Source organism: Stegastes partitus, unplaced genomic scaffold (assembly GCF_000690725.1).
Source record: "Stegastes partitus isolate 25-593 unplaced genomic scaffold, Stegastes_partitus-1.0.2 Scaffold1040, whole genome shotgun sequence".
Taxonomy (NCBI): domain Eukaryota; kingdom Metazoa; phylum Chordata; class Actinopteri; family Pomacentridae; genus Stegastes; species Stegastes partitus.
Genome location: NW_007578771.1, coordinates 164,723 through 188,468, shown reverse-complemented (window position 1 = coordinate 188,468; position 23,746 = coordinate 164,723). Strand labels below are relative to the sequence as shown.

The 23,746-nt window shown below is 41.9% G+C and overlaps 1 protein-coding gene across 2 annotated transcripts in view; it reads right to left on the bottom strand.

Moving 5' to 3' along the window:
* Nucleotides 1–20,987, bottom strand: part of cdk6 (cyclin dependent kinase 6) — a 36,518-nt gene extending 15,531 nt beyond the window's left edge. Inside the window, exons 1-4 of one of the 2 annotated variants that reach the window (XM_008295363.1) lie at nucleotides 20,798–20,987; nucleotides 19,552–19,923; nucleotides 15,479–15,614; nucleotides 10,113–10,280 (exon numbers count right to left, since the gene is read on the bottom strand). In XM_008295363.1, the coding sequence (XP_008293585.1) occupies nucleotides 10,113–10,280; nucleotides 15,479–15,614; nucleotides 19,552–19,775 (528 nt within the window). In that variant the 5' untranslated portion in view covers nucleotides 19,776–19,923; nucleotides 20,798–20,987. The other variant, XM_008295362.1, reaches the window with a different exon arrangement.
* Nucleotides 20,988–23,746: the final 2,759 nt, after the last annotated feature.

Genomic DNA, 23,746 nt, shown 5'->3' with positions numbered 1-23,746 from the left:
AGTAGACTGCTATTTTAGCTAATGCCTAATAGTCTCAAACTACTAACTGTTTCTGCCTCAAATATCTCATCTCATACATCAGATTTACAGCTTTAGGGTGCTCATTTTCATTTCCAAACAGTCCACCATGAGTTCTGCTTTTAACTCAGCAATCCTTCTGCCCCTTTTCTCCCTACCGCCTCCCTCTCTCTCCAGCAATCTCTTGTTTCTTCTCTATAAAATGTCTCTCTTTCTCTGACTGTTTCTGTAAGCCCCGAAGTCTGTAAAACACATATGCCCGAAATGCAGTAAAGCCAACACTTAACAGTTGGAGAGCCCATAATATCCATGAATGGATTTAGATCACACACACAGTTTCACACTCTCCATAAAATACAAAGTATGTTACACTAAATATCTCCCAGCTATTATCCTTACAAAAAGGTACATGCTCTGAGTTACAGTCTAAACACACAACTTAATAACCGTTTTCACAGAGATGATTATAACAACACATCTGTTGGTAAATGAAGGACATTCCCCGATTGTAATGTTCCTTTTTTGTGTCCTTTCCCCTCCTCTTCTTCCGACCACGTTTGCATTCCTGCTTCCTTAGTCTCTCTTTCTCACCCTTCTCATTCTCTGTTCTGCTTCACATATCCCTTCATGAACCACTCCTGCTCTCCCTCCTCTGCACAGGCTGCATGAAAACACAGATACAGACTCATACATACAGTATACTGAGCAGCTACAGATACAGAAAGTGACTCAGCCTTAAACTTTGCAAGACAGTGTTTTGCCCTTAGGTCAGCTGCTTTGCATTTTCAACCTGCGTCTATCCGGCACCATTCTTCCCTTCCGCATGGTAACAGTGAAGCCAGAGGAGGTCAGATAAAGCCAAATGAGACAAAAAGAGAGGGAGTTAGACTGAGAGACAGAGAGAGTGTGTGAGGCTGACTCTAGATTAAAGGACAACATTCTGGGAATTCCTTTCTGCTGAGAGCATCCTCCCCCTCACCACCACCACCATCCTCCTCAGCCCTCACTGCTGCTCTCTCCTCCCCGCTCCCCATCAGAGAGGAAATGGCTTCTCCTGCCCCAGAGGACCTCCAGACCTCCAAGCCCAGACCTCCAAGTCTGTCCGCCTTGCAACATCCGGATCTGTGCTACCAGTGCACTGTGTATGTACAGTATGACAAAAGGGTGAATGCATGTGAGTGCGGGGGCGTTTGGTTTGTGTTATGTGTGAGTACTTGCACGTGACTTTGAGAGCACCTGCTTTTCCCTGGATGAATGTGCTTCAGTGCCAAAGGCTTTTGTGTGTTGGTGTGTGTATCTGCAAATGTATCCAAGCTATCTGCAGCATGTGTTTAATCTTTAAAGGATATGTTTGTTCATTACAATGTGGACCTAATTTGAACAGATTGGGCCACTATTCTTATCAGTGATTAGACAATGTGTTCACCAGATTGATCAGATCTGGGAATGCAACAGCATTGGTTTCTTGCTCCAATGTATTAAAATATGCTAAGATCTCCATCTGAATTACATTATAAACAAACACAACTCTGGGACCGGACAGCATGCCATTAACATTCCCAACTTTATCAAGCTATCTTCCAGTATATAGGGCAGCTGTCTGCCAGTTGAAGCTCAGTAGAAGTTGGGTGATGCAGTATAACAATAACCCTAAATGAAAGCAAATGTGCTACAGAATGTAACTGGAGACATCCAGACCTCAAGCAAAAAGAGATGCTGTGGAATAACCTCAAGAGGACATTCATAGCAAGAATATTACTGAGATGAAGCAGGTCTTTCAGAAGAATATTCCAATATTACTCTTGAATGTTGTGGAGGTCCAGAACTTTTCAAACATTGGAGAAAACTACACTAGCAGTTTCCCACATTTCTGAGTCTTTATGCCAAGCTAAGCTTGTCAGCTGGCAATGCCACTATAGTCCCAGATTCTTGCTCTGCACAAAGTAATTACAACCAACAAAAAGCCAAACTAGAAAAGACCTAAGTTGTAATAAACAAGAATTATCCATCTGGGTTATGGGCAAATTGTTGGCGCTGATGAGAATCGCATTCTTTATTCCTCATCCCAGTCTCCTAGGCTCCCATGACGTTTTCCCGTCAATCTGTGTGATATTCTGAGGGGGACCTTCTGAGTGACCTGATGCCATGAGGATGACTGAGGCCGGGGCTTAAGGCTGCAGCGCCGGAGGCACTGGGGTTGATGGAGCTTGGCTGGAGGCCCATGTTTACATTCCCTCTCACTGAGGAAGCACAGGATGAAAGAGCACCACTGCACACAGACACATACCCTTTCCACACACATGCACACTCACAGACAAGTGCTTTAAATGCACCAGAGGCAAAATAACTGCTGTAATTGAAAAGAGCAAGATTGGAAGTTTTAACTTTCGGCAATTACGGGAATAAAGTGGATTAAAGTGCAGTGCAGTAAATTCTCTCAGGTAAACAGCTCCGTGGTTTGATGCTTTGAGTCTTAAACTTGAATTTGATTACATTCCTGAAAACAGTGCGCTGCAAATTAAAGTCTTCCGAACTGAATCGCAAAGGAAAACGGATAAAGGCTTCAGAGTGTATAGCTAGGCCACATATGGGAGAAGCCTAGCGGATGTTATAATAATAAGCATAAAACTATGCACTCAGAGTACAGTGGAGCTGAGGCTGTGATGTTGTGTCTCCAGAGAGGCCCCATTCGAAGCTCCAGCAGTCAGCCATGCTGTAAACACCATTATTTCACTCCTCCCTCACTTTCCCTCTTTCTTTCTCTTGTTCTGCAAAAAGGACAATTTACAGTCCCAACAATAGCACTGCTCCGGGCCAAGAAAGGAAATAAGAAAGGACAGAAGATTTAAAAGAGAGATGAGAAGGAAAGGTAGTCTGAGACAGAGGCTGTGGGAGGGAGAGACAGAACACAGGGCTAAAAAGAAAAGTGCAAGAGCAGCACACAAACTGTATACAGTAAAACAGAAAAAAAAAGGGCACTGCAACTGTTGCCAAAGTATGCACAGCGTACAGGAATGCAGCACGGGGCCCTCGGCGAACGAAACAAAGACAGCACAGTCAGTGGCTCTCTCTCCCTAGTGCTACCACATCCGCACATCATTAGCTGGAAAATTCCTGATATATGCTGTAATTTTTTCTCTCTTTTTTTTTTTTCTTCCTATTCCTCGCGCCGTTGCTGGTACAGACTAGGCTTTTAATATCCAGGTGACCGAGTGTGCACATGCAATGCACACACACCAATCAGGACCCCCTTTTCCCCACCTGGAGCATTGCCAAGACATCGGCAATAATTAATACAGTGGAGTGAATTGCAGAGGAGAGTGTGTGTGTATGTGTGTGTAAGGAGGAGGGGTGTGCAGCTCTGCTGGACACATTAACCGGGGGTCCACATAGGGAAAAAAAAAAAAAAGTCAAATAAGATCTGCACTGTGCATGTGAGGACGTGTATGTGTGTGTACAAACATTGGTAACGGTGTGATTATCTGCAGTGTGTCTGTGTGCAGTGTAACCCTGATCATGTATGTGTGTGAACTGTGTGCGTGTTTGCTTATGTCAAACTGGGGCCAGCCCCTTTGCTCCAGCCGGCTGCAGTCAAAGCATAGAGGATGACTTTTCCTTTTTTTTCCCATGTGGAGCCGTTTGAGGAGATATCTAAACATTCCCAGAGTGCGCTGCACGTGCTCTCCTGCGTGCAGTGCAAGGGTTTTTCCCCCCTCTCCCTCTCTGCTGCTGCCTTTCTCTCCGTCCGTCCCAGAGTAGAAACACATTGTCTGGCAAACATAGCAAATTCACAGACATGACTGTCCAGTTCATCTTTTGTCATCACTGAGTAATTTCAGTTTCAGCAGCCTATGATTGTGCACTCATCAAAAGTGATAGTGTGCCACAGGTGCTTGCACATATTAACACATCTCATTTGCATGAAGATCACTAATGTTGTGAGGTTATCATAACGTGGCACTAGTAAGAACACATCTAGCTCCACTTTCCCCTACACCGACGGATTCTGATATTCACGCACAAAAAAAGGTTAATTCTGACTGCTCTTGAAAGTCTTGTATTGTAAAAGCCCGTCTGCTGTTTGAGAGTGGGCAGGCTTGCTTTCAACTGGTTTCAATTTGTTTAATGTCGTCTGAGATGTGGGTGTCTTGTTCTGGTAAGAGCAGTGGGAGGGCTATGCAAAGAGAGAACTAGGGGGAAGAGTTGGGAAAATACCTTTGATCAGGTAACAATTTAATTCCTCTGTATGTCACCAGTAGCAGAGTTTACAGGAAACCGTGACAGTGGCCATGCAGATTGTCTTTAAAAGTACTTCTCATATACTGCTAATAATAGCAGTGACTAGAAATGGGTCACTTGATAATATCAAAATAAGCCTGGTCTTAGTCAAGACTTCAAAGGATTCTGCTTGAAGAGTCATAAAATTCACTTTGGGTATTGTGTCACTCAAAAACAAACTTAAGATAAGCTCAGAGCCAAGGCAACAACACTTCTCCCCACTAATAAGCTTATCTTGTCATCTCCTGTAAATTATGGAAACCCCTCCGTTTATTTTCAGTCAAACTAGAAAAACACTGCAGTTTGACAGCAAATGCCAACAGTGAAGTCTGGTGGCATTCCACTTGAGTTTTCCAAATCCAATTTGACAGGTAACAACATGCGCATGACATGCTTGAGATTGCAATTTAATGGGTTTCATGGGACTGTCCAGTCAGTCCTGTATTACAATGGTTGTCCATGTGGTGATGGCAGAAATGGAAAGACCCCCATGGTCAGGTTACTGGAGGTTATCTTTCAAAAACAACATCTCGCCTCACCCTTAATCCTCCGTCACTTCTAGATCAGGGGCTGTATTCACAAATGATCTTATCTTTACCACTAGGAGCCCTCCTTAACCAAGCTGGGTTCCTTCTCAAGACGTTTTCACAACTTTTACTGAGGAACTGAGTCGTCCTCTTCTAACTGAAAGGGCTGAGTTCACTGCTGCGCTACGGATGACGCCATATTTACCAACATTGTCTACAAGGATTGCTTGACCTGCACATTAATTAAATGCTCATTAGGAGACATTTTGGCTTGATGACAAATACAGAGATATTCCGGGTTCATCAAGCTGCATTCGTGCAGCGTTGTCAGTACTATTTCTGGTGTTGCTGGGCTTCTCATTTGTCGGTGGCTACCAAAGTAACTGGTACCAAAATATGACAACAAAGAGCTTAGTAACAACAAAACAAACATTTTATGACACTATAGGTTACAGTTATGCAAATAAATATTACAGATTCATTTTTAACATGTGTTAAACTACTACAAAATATTGGCGGCTACAAAATCAGCACATTAAGGTGATTATGGTTCATTTTTTTGAGGGGTATTACTGAATTGTCCCCATTAAATACACTGCTGCAAAATCTCTTCTGTTGGCCTATTTTAAGGGTCAGTTCATCCAAATTACTTATAAATTAAATAACTAGTAAAAATTAAGTCATACACGTTATGTAATCATAACGGCTGCCTATGAATTTACCGTCAACCCTCCTGCCACCTCCTGAGAATCTAACTCCAGCTAAAAGGTTGGACACCCTGCCATGGACACACATTACAGAATATACCTTTAAAAAAAGTCTTCTCATTGATATTTCTTTTCTCCTGTTAATATTTGCATATTGATATTGCAGTAAACCAAAAGTAGCAGGAAGTGATCACATTATTCTTTACTAGGTGATTGTAAACATTGGTAAACACAATTTAACCCTGGTTGTTGTGAAACTGTGAGTCAGTCGTTGGATGTTAAGTAGTCAAGCACTACCACTGCAGACTCTTGGGTTGTTTTAAAAAAAATGCTGCTGCATTTGTTCCAAATTCAAACAACATCCAAAGAAATAGTTTTCCCTAAAGTGCTTTGGCAGAAATGGGATCTCAGTGGAACGGACAGAAAGAAGAAAAAACTCTGCACTCTCTTCTGGTATGTCAGATTAACCCATCAGCTTTTCCCATCTGCCTGTCACTCAAGGCAGTACAATGAGCTTGTAGCCAGACTGGGGTCATTAAAAAACCATCAACAAAGCAACGGTCCCCCAGGGACTGCCAGGGGCAGCCTAATCTGGACCCCTGTACCAGCCCAATGGGTGGTCTCACTCCCTCTCTCTCCCTCCTTCTTTCTCTCTCTCAACAAGGGTGAATATATGCGACATGATCGGTGAATGATACCGATGGGGTCTATAGTTCTACGCAGTCATGCGTGCACACAGACTCCATCACACATTTTTTGTAACACACGCCGTACTGTCAATAACATATTAACAGTTCTGTGTGCTGCTAGGTGATAAAGCAAATTCATCACAAAAGCAGAAGTTCAAGTAATGCTGGTAAATCATCAGCAGAAAGTACAAGAGTGCTACTTTCAGTGAGCAACACACTGGAAAAAAAAGTAAGCGAGGGACTCTTGAAGTGACAACCTCATGCAAATGCTCACTCCAGCCATCTTGTCATTTTAGAAGTGCTAAATGAATCACTCTGAAAGTGAGAAAATCGTCTTGTTCGCTTAAGCAACAGCAGTTCTCTAAAGCCCATCTGTCTGCCAGTAACGGTGGCATTAGGTGACTAAATAAGTAACTGCTGGTTTGTTGGGCAAAGGGGAAGATCCTCTTAAACGGTGTGTGTATTTGTGTATATGTGTGTTGCATACAGTGCAGACTGTGTGCTTTTATTAGCAAGAGGAAACAATGAATGGATGAATGGAGATTGTGTGTGTGTGTGTGTGTGTGTGTTTGTGTGTTGGACTGATAGGGGGATTCCAGACACAGGAACATTCATCTGGAACCGAAGATCCCGTGCTCACGTTGCAGCTCTCTGCTTCAGCGCATGCATGCACTAAGACATGCACATGCGCGCGCACACACACACATCTCATTTTTGTGGCCCAATCTGTATAACCGAGGAAGGAAATGAGTGTGTGTGTGTGTGTGTGTGTGTGTGTGTGTGTGCAAACAGATTCACATATTAAGTGGCATGTTGTGTGCGTGAGTAGTTTTTCGGGACTTGGTATCTGTCACCCAATATCTAAAGGTGAATTCCAAGGTAACTCTTCTACCCTTCACAAAAAGGGCCCCCGTCTAGTCATAAAAGAAACATAATGTCAACCTAGAGACATATGCTCCAGTGAACCCACACACACACTGAATATTGTGTAACACTATGTAAATTCTATGGTTTGGTTTATCTTCCTCTGCAAGTTGGCTGCACATTATCATCAATCAGAATGATACATTTAAAAAGTTACCAGAGAAATACTTATCTTAATCATTACCATTACCCTTTATAATAATACTGAGAAATATAGTTTACATTCTTGACAACAATCACACATTAGTCAAACAGAAAAATGGTTTGGAAGGGAAAAAAAAAAGAAATTTTTTAGTTGCCTGTAATGTTTTCCCCACTTACAAAAGGAATGAATAATTACAGATTTATGATAAATATATATCAAATAAAAATGAAGTTTTGATTCAAGTTTGTGGAATGCTACTTTTCCTTTTAGCAAACTTGTTATTAGCTAAATTATCCACATTAATAAAGTTCTGATCTAATGTGATAAAAGATTTTTAAAAAACTTTTAAAGTTTCATTGAAGCTATACAGTAAAATGTGTCCAATGCCCGTGTTTTTTATTGGTATAAGAAAGAAATACATGCACAGGGGTCACTTGTATATTTTTAAATGGCAATTTATTTTATAATATTGTGTTTATATCCTCATTTTGAATCTAGTGAATTTGGAAAAATTATGTTTTAAACGGCTTCATGTTTTTGATTTAGAACCAGAAAAGGGCAATACCTAAACTACAGCAGGGCTCCAGACAAACTTTTTCACTGGTAGCACCAGTGCGACCAACTTTCTCATTTGGTCGCACCTCCCACCTTGTCACAGGTGAAACATATGACTTGCTGAACATTTTCTTATCGATAGATGCTACAATTTACCAATGTTCCCTAAACGCCTCACATCGCAGGCTGTGGTAGCTGCTGTTGGTATCTGCGGTGTGCTCTGACAGGTGTGCGACCAAAAATGACTTTAAAAAGAGTTAACTAGGGCGTTCTAGTGTCAGATTTGTCCAAAATAACTAAAATATTTTTTTTACCTTTTTTTTTTTTTTTTTTTTTAACACACGCTCTTTTCAATGAGCGGAAAAACCAGCCAATGCAGGTGCACTCCATTTTTCACGAGGTGACTGCATTTTTAAGCATAAATTGCGCAGTACACCCGAGTTATAAAACTATTACTTTCTACTACACTGTGGTCCACACAGTAGCTGCCTGTGCCACTTACAGCAACACTAATACAGCTTAATGATCATCACGCACTCGCACCAATGCAACCACTTGAAATTTCAACTTGCGCACTCTCAAAAAAAGGTTGCGACCATTTTGGTCACAGTCTGGAGCCCTGTAAGGAAGTATTTTCTATATGAAATATACAGTGTACGTCAGTTTTAGCTGAGATGCAGGGAAAAGCACCTGCTGGTATCTGCTAGTTGGGCTGCTCATGTCATATGTGTCCATTCTGATGCTGAGAGCGGAATAAAAGTTTGCATTCTTTCCCTGAGGATGTTTATATTTACTTTAGATGGACAGACGCTGCACTACTCGGTGAAGCTGATTTAGTTCCCATGAGCTTTTCCATCATGACATAACATGAGCTGCTGGCCTTTCACCCCATTTTTCATCTCTACCATTCATTCTGCTGCCTCAACCGCAGACTGTGAGAGCAACATTACAGGTTCACTATATAAATGTATTCGTGGTCAAAACTGAGAATCTCACTGTATAGTACTGCGTAGTAATGCCAGCTTATTCATGCCCATTTCTTTCACTATTTACACTTTTATCAGTTTGATTATATCCCTGCTATTACTTGTCATAGTGAAGCAAACAGAAATCATATCATGTGAACTTCATTGGGCCTGTGCTAAAGTCCAGTCTTTCATTAAAAAAGAATTTTTTTTTTTTAAATTTAAAAAAAGGAATTCCACCAGGAACATCAGACTTGACATACAATATCCAAAAGGACTCTGTTGGGATCGGAAAAGCTGAGTTGCACATGTGCTAAAACTAACGATTACACTCATCTCTATACATGTGAAGCAGGTCAGCAAACCTCCAAATAAAAGCCTATAAAATAGCACTGAGCTACTGTTGCTGCCTACCTTGATCTTAAAAGTCTCATCTCTTCTTATTTCAAGCTCTTCTAAAGACTCCTTTCAGTCTCTCTCATTCTATATTATCTGGTCATCAGAGCCCAGAGCTCAACAGTTGGACATCAAAGTACCGACAGTGGGAAGGGAGGGTTGTCTGTCTCTCCTTGTCTGTTCCATCCCTGTCTGCGACAGCCACTGAGGGATTCCTGAGACAGGCCACGGGGGCCCTTGGCTCTCACTTTACACAGAGAAATCCTATCATTTGGCGTAGTTCTGCCGAGCTACTCGCTGATGCCCTGTAAGTGCCCGCTGCAACACATTAGACGCTTTTGGCTTTTCATCTAACTCTCTGGAGATGGGAGGGAAGTTCAAGGCAGTGTGTGTGTGTATCTATCAAAAAGCCTTGATAACAATGTCGGCATGTGTTTGAGTAAGGTCTCCACACTTACTTTAAACAGAGATCCTACTGGGGAGTACACTTTCTAGGTCAGTTATACAGCTTACTTGTGTAAAAGCAAGAGGCAATTATGTATTATCTGCTGATAGTGGTTATGCGTTAAAGCAGTCGACACAAGAATACATTTAAGCACAACGCTTTTAAACGTTCCTTGATTTGGACTGAATCAAGATTTGGAATACAACACTATGAAACATCTGTTCCAAAATAAACAAAAATTATTCTCATCTGAGATTTAAACCACAGATCCGCAGCCTTTATGTGCCCCAACACCTCGGCCATTAGGTTGCTCTTCAGTATGCTGGAGTGTCGGCCCACAGACCCACTCAGCTGTGAAACCTTGGGCTGACTGTGTTTCGGACTATTTGTTTTGAGTCACTTTGTTGAAGAAAACTATTAGATGAGACCTACTGAGTCCAGATACATGAACCACATAACTCACCACAGAGGTGAGCGCCATCTGGAAGCTGTAGATGCGAGCTAGACCAAAGTCGGCCAACTTGATCTGTCCCCCACTGGTGACCAGGATGTTTTGGGGCTTCAGGTCACGGTGAACCACGCGGTGTGAGTGCAGGAAGTCCAGCCCCTGGAGCAGCTGGTACATCATATCCTGTAAGGCAGCAAAACACACAAGAGCAGCAAGACAGCGGGGGAAGTTAACACAGTGAAGTTGAAATAAGGAGCATCTTATTTTTTAGAATACGACTCAATGTTTAAAGTCACTATAAAATGGCACTGATTAATATGAGTGTGACCAAGCAGCACAAATGGGACGGCTAAAATTCGATTACATTTTCGCATGCTGTACTGAATAATTCAATCTGACCTGATGAGTTTGGTTTCCTGAATAGTTGAGGAAAAATTTAAAAGACAGATGGCTTCATAACCTTGCACCTTTACAACAATCTGAATTTATTCCTCCGTCAAAGCAGGCAACAAAAGGCCTGAATGACAAGACCCCGCAGCGAGAAGTTCAGTATAAAAGCTGAGACATTGTGGTATGGAGGGAGTTAACTACAGGAGGCCTGTGTCTTTTCTTGTCGACTGTGGCAGATGTTTGATAACTGACACACACATACACACACAAATGACAGAGGCAGAAAGAGGCCCCTGCTTTGTACAAGCACAGATCTCTGTTACTCAGCAGCTGTCCTGCTTGAGTTAATTGGCGCTCACTCTCTTTTTATGCCCAAAAGCTGACCTCAGAAATGGCCACAGGCACTGCATCCAGCAAAAGTAAACTGGTGTGAGCAGGAATAAACTATGTCAAAACCAGCTTAGACTTGTTCTTTTCAAAGCTAAAATACTCTCAAACAGGTCCCACACCTGTAAACAAATAACAAGTCATTACAAAGGATTGTGGCCTGGTAGTTTCGGCAGAGCTATGGTTTGGGCTGTTTGATTGAACAAAGTCTAGGGAGCGCTTCTTTGGTTTAAGACCTGAAAACACATAAAAATTAATTAATATTGACTTATCATTTTGTGTGTCTGCACAACCTGTTAGAACAGCAAATACTGCAAAATAGACAATGGAAGAAATGGGAAAGAACCATTTACAAAGTGAAACGCTTTGATGCTGGTTGTTCTGCATCCGAGTGTGCACCCCTTTCTGCAAGACACATACTCCTCCCTATACACACACACCCCCCCTAAAAACAACCCCAAAACCCTCCGCCCAGACCTCACAAGTGACATGGACCTGAGCCCGCAGCTCTATTCACTGGCCGACCAGCTGGTGAGTGAGTCAAAGGGGTCTGCACACTCAAGCAGAAAACATTAGCAAACGGCGTGGGGCTGGCTGCTGTGCTGGCCATAGAGGAGGAGACAGGGCACCCTGCACAATGCTGTGGAGATGGGGAGTGATGTGTGTGTGCATGTGTGCGTGTGTGTTTGTATACACAAACAAACTGAGTGTCCCGCTGGGTTGGTGTAATATCTACATTCCCATTTGTGTGTGTGCATCTCTGCCTGTGTGAGGGTGCGTAACTGTGTGCAAGCATGCACATGTCTGTGGGTGCCCTCTGACCAAGGACAGGCAGGATGCATAAACAGACCTTCCTTTCTACATCTCCATCCAGCCATGACCTAGCGAGAAGGGCAGCAGACAGACAGGGCCATAGGACGGAGCAGGCAGTTGGTTATTTTGTGTGTGTGTGTGTGTGTGTGGAGGGGGGCTGACACAATAGCATGCTGCCCCCCACCCATCAGTTCCTCTCTGCTTTAAATAGCCATTTCACCGTGCTTCCTTTCAACAGCATTTCCTAGTAAACACTAATTATCTCAGAAGTGTGACTCTTGGATAAACACACAAACAATTGTGGCCTCCTTGGCCTGAGTGTCATCTTCTCTACAGTATCCATTACAATCACACCTGAGTAATAAAAATCATTTCTAATATGCACCTCAAAATAACTTTAAGCATGACCAAGAGGGCAAATGAAGTTCACACATGAAAACAGCAAGATTGATACTCCTTCTAAATCCACTTGTGAAGCACTGTGGAAAAGTGATCCAGCTCACTCAGAAGTTTATTCCAGCGGCAAACAGACTCAGAAAAGTTGCTCGGCACACAACTGTCTTCAACTGGCAGCACTTCAACCAAAAGCCTCACAAACAACTTGGCCAGGAGGAAACAAAAATCACACAAAAAGGCAACAGATCTGACCCTGAAAAAACAGGAGGACCACGAAAAAAGTAGTCAGCCCACTGCAAGAAGCAGTCAAAACATGGCTTTCTGAGTGCGCCTCCTTTTCTAATGCAAATGTACCAGAGGCAGCCATATTGTTTATTGTAGCTAGGCACAATATGGGACATCTGCCGGTTAGCGTTAGTGTAATTCCCTCCCCATGCTTCATTAACCTCCCCCTTCATGGGCCCACAGAATGGAGTTGTGGAAGCTTGGATGATGGTGGTGAAGGAGGAGGGTGGGTGAGACCCAAGCGCTGGCCCGGCTGAGGAGCACTGAGGCTGGGGCAGCCCGGCTGCTTGATGTCCTTCCAGCTCATTTGATTCCTGGAGGAGGGCCTCTTTCATCAATGACCATGTGGTGGGTCTCGAGTCTGAGTGGGTGGTGGAGGGTGGGGAGGGCTGAAGTGGACAGGCTGGGTCGGGGTGGTGTGTCGGGTGCTGGGGGTAGATTGGTTTTAAAGAAAAGTATGTCTGTCCCTTTTGGTTGAGGGCCTTTGGCTGACGGTAAATGTTTTTTCTTGGATGAAGGCGAACACATTCACGTATTCAAGGGTGACTCAGATAAGCTTTTAATCAGATGGGCACAGGTGTGAGACTGTCGAACCGGGATCTACAATCTGGTGTCATCTGGCATAGCCGAGGCAAGATAAAGTTGTTTGGGGGGAGGGGGTCACTTTCGGGTTACTGTGCAGTGTCCACTGTCCTAGAAATAACAGGGCATGGTGCCTGTGTTGCATTGTCACTCCTCCATGTCCTTTTGACCCCTCGAGGCTCCAGCTGTATGGATGTTAGGAGAAAGCAAAGGCAGGAGGTGTGCCTCAATGCTTCAAAAGAAGAGCTTGTCAGATTGTTGACCTGCACCCAAATCCTCCTTCCTAAAAATTTTCCAAAGTTGGAATTGTGGGGGTGTGGGTCCGGTGTACCTCTGACAGTTTGTATAATTTTCAAAAACTCACAATTCGACAAGTAACTTCATTAGCTGAAGAGCCAGGTGTGCAGAGTTTAGAAAGTAGGCGGGTGCTCAAATTGAAACGGTTCTTTCCTTTCATTTCCTACACAAATGACTTCCTTCCCTTCTCATGTATAGCACAATTGAGTACAAGTGTCCAGATTTTTTACCCTGCCCTTAAACGTTGACAGTGGAGACAACTCAGCGTACAAACTATTGACCCTATATCATGTTCTGGAAATTACACAGAGGGGTCTCATCATCTAAGATTTGAAGGCTACATAAATAACAGTTTTATGGAGACTAAACCAGCATTACACCGTCTTCAACAAAGAATGTGATAAATGAAAACCATTAAAAGCGAAAAATGCTACCTGAAAGTCTAAAAGAAGAGGGTGTAAGTACATCACTGGCATTGAGAAGTGCATTTTTATGTTTTTGAGGGAGAATCGGGCTCTAAAATAAAGCGATTTGGATGAAATATTGCAATTTTAAGCTTCAATTTTATTAGTTGTTTGACTGAATAGCACGTCACAGATGAGTAGTTCAAGGAATGATGAATTGTTTCTGCTTTTACCAATGCTATGCCTTTCAAACCCACTGGTGGATTTAGGTGATCACAGGGTTAATCGGTTTTAATTTGTGTGACGAGAACATCCTGACTTCTTCATGTGCTGTGCTTGACACGTCTGCAGCAAATAAATTTGGGGCGATGACATTACCTGATTTAATGTAATAAATATGAGACTGAAGTGTTGGAAAGTTGTCACGTTAAAAGTCAATGTGACAATGCGTATAATGCTGCCATGGATGCAGTAGGTTAGGTCGATGGGCAGAAACACAAATCTACTTTTGTTTGTTTACATTTTTTTGTAGTGACTGTCTGAAATGTTCACAGTCAGCCCAAATCATTGTGATGTGACGATTATGCAACGATGGTGACAGGCCTCACTGACAAATGTGCCACAAACAATCGACTGCTTGCAAATGATTTTTCTTGTAGGAATTAATTTGGCAGCTTCAGCTCTAAAAACTGCAAATAACTACACAGGTGCCATGAAAGTTGTCAAGCTTTAAGTTGTCATGTAAATATGTGCTTTATCACTGCAGCACAATACTCAATCATCGTCACACCGATCCATAGAGACTACAGTGTCACACACGCTGTATCAGCTTCAGCTAAAGCCCTGGGAAAGCCTCAGGTGTGATCTACCTGACTCGTCTACGCTTGCACAGCATCCCACCAATATTAGAGCTCCACACAATTCTTGAACACATAAACCCGGCCCTGGGGTGAAAATCAACGTTTGCTGTAGCGCCAGAACTTCTCCATTTCAAATTTGACACTTCAAAACTCTGTGCTTCCTCTGTCCAAAAATAGAAATATATCTTTCCAGTATTGTTCACGGTACATCCACAAACCTTGGGGTGAAAAACGATGAAGAGATTCTCAAAAAGGGATTTGTGTGGGAAAGCTTAAAATAAAAAGGAGACAGTTACAGAGGAAAGGAGCTGGTGACACATCTACTTCCGACCTTTTGGCAAAGTGTAAGTGGACACTCAGTGGGTTTATTTAATGAACTACAGAAACTGATAGTCGCAGTGAGTGAGAATGTGCTGCACTTTCAATAGAATAGTTGATCTACTGTGAGGTACAATTGTTGGGATCAAATAGAGCAGTCTTGGTTTTTAAACACAAAAGGGAAGATTTTTCTTAAACTGCTTTTCTGTCTCCATCTGTAACGCTGTGTAAAGTTGGAGGGCAGAGTGAAAATAGAGAAGGCCGAGAGCCTCTAATTTGGAGCCCATCTGCCACATGTGCTGCCCTTCAACGTCCCCGGTACCTCTGATGTTGAAGGGAACGGCTCTCTGTCTTCTACGTCTCTAGCCAAGAAAACTCACACAGAACCATAGAGACATGGCTGTGTTCAACCAATGCTGAAGCCACAGAGGATTAGCCAACAGCTTCCTTCATGCTTCAAATAGAAACTGAAAATAATATATCAAATAAGTTCCTACATGTTATGAAATCCGTCAGGAAATATTATTTATGTGTTCCTCACGGATGTTTTAATAGGCAAGCACGCAAATGCCATTTATGCTGACCATTATAGACTCTGGTCTATCGTTATTTGCTGCATTTGTCTTCCTGGGTGATTCTCGATAACTACCTTGATGGTCTCAGGTGGTACTCCGGGGTCAGGGGCCTTCTCCAGGTAGGTGGTCAGGTCCTGATCCACATGCTCAAAGACCAGCGTGAGTTTGGTTTCTCGGTCAGTCCGAGAGACTGTACACACATCAAACAACCTAAAAGAAGAAAACAGGTGGACGAGATCAATACAATTGATTTAATGGGCTCCAACGTTGCTATACAAGGCAAAAGCATATCTACACAACATCTCAGCACTGTTTTCCTGCTCTATTGTTACACAGAACATTACTATGGCAACTAATTTACTGAACTTATTCATTACTTCATAACAAACATGAACTTGTTTCCTTCATAGTGGGTTTAAAATTGAGATTTCAGATACTTAGATACAATCAATGACAGTTAAATGGTTTCATTTTGCTAAGTTTTTAAATACACTATATACTGCAAAAATTTCACACATCAAATATACTGGAGGTTAGTAAATACAGCACACATTAAAGCAAAAATACTGTGATTTCAGACATCAACAGACAATTTACTACATAAATGAGAAGTTGTGAATTACACATGTTTAACTAATTATCGATAATAACTGGTAAGGATTACTGGAATGCCTAAATGTAATGGAGTCCTTTTAATGATAGTAGTTCCACCCATGTGTTGTGTCCAACCACGAAAAGAGTCTATTATACCAGAACATCTTGCTGTCCTTGTTTTTCTTTGAGAAGGGCTAATATCAGTTATGGAAAGGGCAAATCTTCCAATAAAACGTTAACACCTAAGAGTGTAACCTGGCTGCTTTGTGGTTGGTTGGGAAAGCATCCTCATTTCTCGGACATTAGCTCCTCTGTAGTGCGTTTTTATCGTACCAGTTGATATCGCCATCTCAAGTTACACTGGGAAAAAACTTTTAGGGGAAGCTTTTGAAAATTTAAGACCATCAAGCCTTCAGCGTTTATGGTTGTGTTTCACTAGGCAACCAACTAAGGCCAAGAATCCAGATTATGTCGGCAGACCTGCCAAAGAAGGCTTTGATGAAAAGCTAAAAAAAAAAAAAAAGCTATCCAGTATGTCCTCTTCAAAGAACTGGGGACCACAAGCAGCATTCCTTAACCGGCACTATGACAACTTCTGAAACTCTATGGAAAGTCTAGTGGAGGCTGCTGGTAGCTGCTGCAGCTTTCATCGCGACAACACATGGGACAAAAAGCCCCAAGATGGATCTCTAGTGGACACATGTTGCGTCGTCAGTAACAAGTTACCTCTACATAGTCGACATATTCGTCAAGGAGACAGAAAATTAAATAAAACAGATAATTTCCTCAAAACATTCATGTAGTCTTGATGGAGAGCACCACTGGGCGTAAGTAGCCTCAAAAGTACAAAACTGAAGAAATAACTAGATATATCGACATCTAAGAAGCCACACTTCTGATCAGTGCTGTAACTATTATATTCACGAGGTGCAATATATTTACGAGGCATTACATCAAATCAGTGTTTCAACAACATATTAAACAACTTTTATTGCGTGTGCTGTTATAACTCAAACCAGCTAATCTACATAAGCCGTTTAAAATCAAAGCATGGAAGAAATGACTAAATCTCACTGGAAACGCTTTTATTCCTCTCCAATGAGGCATCATGTGTCCATGCCAACACCCTCTTAATCAGTGGATATGCTGGAGTCAGAGAAGTGAGTGAGAGGCGATTCGTTCAAGGTATTAGTACTGTGCATGATGTCACAGAATAGAAGGCGCCCTCCTCCTGAAGCGCTGGGGTTAAACGCCCCTCACAGCTCGATTGTTGGACTACAATGGGGGCTCTCAGCAGACACTGAACATATGGAATGAATAATGGGCCTCATTACAAACATCCAGGGGTTGCCTGGAGTCACACAGAAGGCCCACAATGCACTTCTCCTGGGCTGAGCTGCTTGGCTATGCTAGCTGGCTAAACTGAAGGAGTTTCTCTGATGGTTCAAAGAGCTAATGGTTTACACTTGAAATAACTGACAGCAACAAATGCTACTGCCCATTATATAAATCTTTGCTTTCTCAGTTGTGCCCAATGTATTCAACCACTAAATAAAACTGAACTTAGACAGCTTTAATCCTCACTCGCGTATCTGCCTTCCAGAGAGGACAAAGCCCACTGTGCTCCCATTAAGACAAAACCACAACCATTATCCTCCATTATTCATTGATACATTAGGGAATTATTGTTTGAGGCACAAGGGCACTGGCCATGTTTCTGAAACATCCATTTAGAACTTCCCCTTCAATCCCAAAGCACTCAATATTCCACAATAAAACAAGCACAAGGTCAGACCTTGGCTAGCGCCAACATGTGACGCAGTATCTGACCCCTGGGAGAGAACAATTCATGATGAAACTGAAAGAAAATGGTATATGTGAGCAGGACAGATCGCAGGGGAACAACGTGGCTATATTGTTGAGTAAAATGGTATCGTGTTTGCTTGTACAGCTCAGATCAGTATAGATGAGCACATAATGAATTGATCATATAGTATGTCGAACGCAACAAACCAGTGGCACAATTTGCAAATTTAAATTTAAAGTATTGTCATTTAAACAAACAATGCTTATATTGCAGGCAGTATTTTAATGACAGATTTAAGTGCTTATATTTAACACTACATTTGTGATGTTCTCTATGGAAAGTACTTTGCAATCCTGGCAAGAAAAGTGCTACACAAATAGATGTTTTTGTTGATATTGTTGTTGTTATTGTTCGTTGACCATGGCTAATTTGAATATTTCATCATGGAGATCGAGTTCTGATCTTTGAAACTCATATCTGTGGTTCAAATATAATAAACTCGGCTTTCACTTTAAAGCTGAAACAACATGTCAGTCACTCAAATCGCGGGCTAACGGTAAATTCATTGTCAGTGTTATAGAGAAGCGATGATTCACTTACTGAAACAAGCAAAAATGGCAAAAAGGTCACAATTTGCAGTTTTTAAAATGTGAATATTTTCCTTTCTTTGTCACGCTTCTGTTAAATTAAACTGGAAATTGCATGCCAAGCGAAACAAGCAATTTGATGACTTTTAGACGAGCTTTTCTTACGTCAAGCGATGATACCTGAGCAGGAAGGAGGTCTGCAAGGTCGAGTAAGTGAACCTTGAGTTTGGAATATTTAAAGATGCATTCTGGTCAATGTCACTTCTTTCACTGTGCAGAATGCTGTTTGTATTTATCTAGAAGCGTTTTTTTTTTTTTTAAAGTAGAAAAATCATATTAAAAGTTTGAGAATTTCAAACGTCTTCCAACATCTTTATTAACAGACACTTTAAGATCATAAGCTGCACAATCTAATTTAAAATACTGTAACAAAGATCATGCAGAGAGGTGAAGGCCACATGTTTATTGTAAATACAGGTTTGGGGTGGATGTGGCGCGCAGATGTAATTATTTTATATTTCTTTGTCAGTTTATTGCATTGAATTAATTTAATTTTGTATAGATGTTTTTGCTAATTCATGTCTGTGCTGAAATAAGGTTTAAAATATGATTTGCCTGCAAGCCTCTTTATTATGTCTATTTTGTAAAGAAATGCGCTAATACTTTTTTTTAAAAAGCAACAACACAAAGAAGATTTATCCTGTTTAAGTGGGTTTTTCATTAAATGTTGCAGGGATGTGTGTTGGTTACATCTACTGACTACCGACTAACCTGAAACCTAAGTATATGACACAGCTTCTTTTTCTTGGGGCAAGCCAGCACTTCTTAAGTCATCACTTCTGAAGGATGTTGCGCCTTATCTCGTTGGCAGAGCTCCGAAAAGATATGCGATCAAAGTGATTGGAGCCGACCAATAATGATGATCAGAGGCGAGAACTGAATGTGAAAATGTGTGAAGGAAATTGTGTGACAGGTGATAGTGACCACAACTGGTCCTTTGTTGTGCAATCTTTCATATTGCCAGCAGGAAAGTACTGAAGATTTCTGGCAACAAAACAGTGTGACGTGACCTCTATGGGTGTCATCGGATCAAACAGGAGGTTAAAGTGTCATTCTCTCACACACAAAGTGGTTACCAACCTCTTGCCCCTCCACTTACCTGACAACATTGGGGTGCTCGAAGGCTTCAAGCTGCCTCAGTACCGCCACCTCCCGGATGGTGGAGAGAGGCATCCCCTCTTCCTCCGTCTGGACACGAACTCTTTTTAGGGCTACAAAGCGTCCCCCGTTCTTCAAATCTCTCGCCTTGTACACTTTCCCGTAAGCTCCTTCTCCAATCTCGGCCACAGGCTCATATTGGGTACCAATAGTTTCTTTGTCCATTTTTGCAGATTTTTTTTTTTTTTTTGTGAGTGTGTGTGTTTTGTTTCTCCTCTCTTGTTGAAAATATTGCGGGGAATCCCGGCGAGGGTGACGAGCCAGAGTTTCTCACAAAGGCATATTCACAGCAAAAAGTTGGCACATGCAATGCCTAGATGACAGGGAGACACAGATGGAGGAAGACACCATCTTTGTCAGATATGGTCAAAGAGTGCTCCAGGTAGGCAATAACAGGACTGTCATCATGTTTTATTCCGACTATCAAAAAAAAAACAAAAAAAAACAGCACCGTTGCGTCCCAACTACTTCCACTCCTCCTACTATTACGCATTGCAGCTCATGTCCTCCTACCTCTGAACACAAAGTAATGTGAAATAATAAAAAAAAATAACTGTTAGCTTGTTTTGCTATGTTTTCAAGCTAGCTTCGTGTTTAAAAAAAAAAAAAAAAAAACATCACCAGGCGCACTCGTGAATTCACCACACATGCAGCGGTTGTTGAAGTAATGTTCATGTGAGCTGCGTGAATGTGTTAAAATAAGCAAATTATCAGAAATAAAAAATAAAATAAGGGTTTAACGATGCTTACCCGGTGCGCCGTTGCATGCTAGCGAAGCTAACTTTGTTTTTATCAGAGTTTCTGTTTGAGGAGACACAAACTTTGGCGAGCACGTGGCTGCATTGTCTGAACTTCCTACAGCAACAGTCCATTTAAAACTCCGTAAAACTCGCTTTTGGGGCACACAAACCGCTTTAAATGCGTAAAACGACACGTCGGCTGAGTTTTAAACGTGTTTCCATTAGCTTTCGCCGCGTGCCTGAATTTTTTTCTAATTTAATAGCGCGTGCACTACAATATAGGCGAAATTAAAAAAAAAAAAAAAAAGCCTTAAAATTTTAAAAGAATTACTCGTGGTGTGTTATTTGACTGCACAGCAACATTTCTAGCCTTCATAAATACATTTTTTTTCCTGCACAAATATCTGTATTTATTAATTTATTATTATTATTTTTTATTATTATTACCTTTTATGTTGTCAATAAAATGTCGGCCCGATAAAAACGCTGAGGAGGCGTCTCGGGTAAGAAAAAAAAGGTCCTCCATCAAACGCATCCCTGTCCGCTGTCCTCCATGCGGGGGCCACACAGGTAGTTGACGGTGCAGGCTCTAACCCCCCATCCCTCAGACTGCACCAGCCCGGGCAGAGACACTCCAACAAGGGGAGGAGGAGGAGGAGGAGGTGGTGGTGGAGGGCTGTACGAACTCTCACTGCAGCTTGTTGGGGGTGTGTGTGTTGGTGGAGGAGGAGGAGGAGGGAGGAGGAGGATTTGGGGAGGGGAGGGGGGTCATAGGACAAAGGCAAACGCGTGATATAGCCCTCCAAAAAAAAAAAAAAAAAAAAAAGAAACCACGCTCTTCTTTTGGATTTTCTTTCTTTCTTCGTTTTTTTTTTCTCCTTTCTTTCTCTCTTTCTTTCTTTCCTCCATACATCCGCGGATAGGCCCATGCAAACTGCAAGCCCCGCTCGCCTGTGTGTGAGCTCCGTCTCTGCCTGGCTTTCCCACGCCGGCTGAATGTGGCCTGACCCCCTTCAGAGAGGTTTGACACGGAGCGGGGACATTTCCGCATTCCTCCCCGACTACAAAGGCTCACCGCCTCCTTTTTGCTCTCCCTCGGCCTCCTCGGTGCTTTACCATTCATAGTCCTCCCCGCGGGTTTTGTCTCCCGTGTCAAAACCGGGAGCACCGCGGGGATCGGGGAGGGGAGAGAGAGGAGGTTTATTGGATGGACGGCCACACTATCTATCTATCTACTCCCCCCTCCACCACCACCACCACCACCTCCAACCCTACAGAAAAAAAAAAACAGTGAGCGACTCCCGCGGCAAACAATGCGCCAGCGGGAATGCAATGTGACAAGCTCGCCCTAGATGGTCCGGAGGGGTCAGGTTCAAGGCCCGGTGGCTTGATCTGTGGCAAGGGGAAGACTCCTCTGCTCCGGTGGTCGTTTGTGCAAGGCTTCATGCCTGGCAACAGGCCTAACTGGCAAAGTTACTGATGTTAAAAAATAATTCTGCAGAGCATGGTCTTGATCATCATGTCAGCATGCAGGCCTTCCTTTAATTAATTTCTCTGCAAAGGCTTTGAAATCTAATTCCTGCAACATGCAAACAACAGTAATGACCCTTGTAAATAATTATAATAAGTTCAAATTTAGTTTTTCTAGAAAATGGAACCCCTCAAAAAGAGATGCAATTTGCTAACTACAGCTTAGTTTAAGTTATCATGTAAGGAATTTATTATCAGTAATTAAATATTTAATGTTAAACAAATGTTGCTTCTTCAAAATCCTAATTTAACATTTTAAGATGTCAGCATGTTCTGAAGAAATGCATTTTTATTCACACCTAATTTAAAAAAAAAATGTTTATGCTCACTCTCTCTTAAAATTTTAAATTCCAAATCATAAAGTGTGTCACAAGGCCGCAAAATAGCAAAAATAAAATAGTTGTACAATTATTAATAAAATTTAAAAAAAAACACAGCATTGGTCTATAAAAACCAATAAGGGTAAGAATAACATTGAAAGCAATACAGGACAGTTCAGAAGAAGGTAAAACTCATATATACATATATGAAAAGTTCTGACAAAGTTTTTATTTCCCTTGTCTTTCTCTCTGGCTGGACACGGTTTAGACATGACGAGACTTGATGTCAGATTATCCCAATGAATAGCCAATTACAGGCGTGTAACCAAGCCCCATTATCATAACTTCATTGGAAGGCGTGTATTAGAGGCGCACAGAAGATCAGAAGAAGGTCATTCCCCCGGTGCTCGGATTTTCACGCAGACTTGTCTTCCATGCTGTAAGTAGAATGCGCTGATTTCCATTGCAAAGGTAAAACTATGGGGGGATAATGACATGGAAGTATCTGCGGCAGTCTTCCCCTGCCCCAACTTTAGAGGCAAACCCCCGAATTTAAAGCATTTACATCACAAAAAACGCACAGCACAGACAATGGCTCCCAGACCAATTACTGTAAAACGGGGACGTTTACATTTTTTTCATCATCATTGTTCATGTGAAATCAGCTCTGAGAGCCATCGCCCAAGATTGAATACATTACCGAGCATGCTTCTGATCTGACTGGACGACAAACCAATTAGATGTGTTGTGTGCGGTACGGAGGTGAGAGAGACACACAAACGTTAAACACACACACACAGAATGAAACACTGTGACTGTTTCTTATTGTCTCATTGTTAGTCAATATCTGATTCATCCATTTTTGTTCACGTTTTCACAGCCTGTGTTTACCTTGACGGGGCTCCTGCAGGGGAATCATTTTAGGAAATATGCAGGAACAGAATGGTCCAATTAAGAACATCCTGCTCTGGGAATAGCAGGATATATTTTATTGTTTGATTTTGAGTTCTGGAAGTTTGAAAGATGCACAATAAGTACCCTGTGCTTCGAAATGCAGAATCAGAATCAGCTTTAAAGGCCAAGTTTGTACACAACATACATGGAATTTGGTTCTGGCTGTTGGTGTCGCCCTCGGAATTATGAAGGAAAAGAATAACAATAAAGTAAAATAACTATAGAAAGAAAAAAAATAATAACAAAAGGTAAGATAAATAGATACAAGAATATACACATCTTGGCTAATGCTGTCTTTTATGTAGACTTGATTTAGGAAGCAAACAATCTTCTACTTAAATACTCTTTTAAACACTTCTTTAAATGTAACAAAAATGACACCCCGTCTTTTTTTTTTTGTTTTAACTTTAAGAAGAGGTGTTTGCAAAGAGCAGGGCTAGAAGAGAAACCTGTTCATCTTGATTTGAAATACAGATAGTTGCATTGCTTTATGTGAGGGCATTTCTCATTTTCCTGCTCATCTGTTAAGTTTTATTGTTGACGCCGGCACGCATAGGAAGTATTCTGCTGCTTCAGGAAAATATGTTACGAA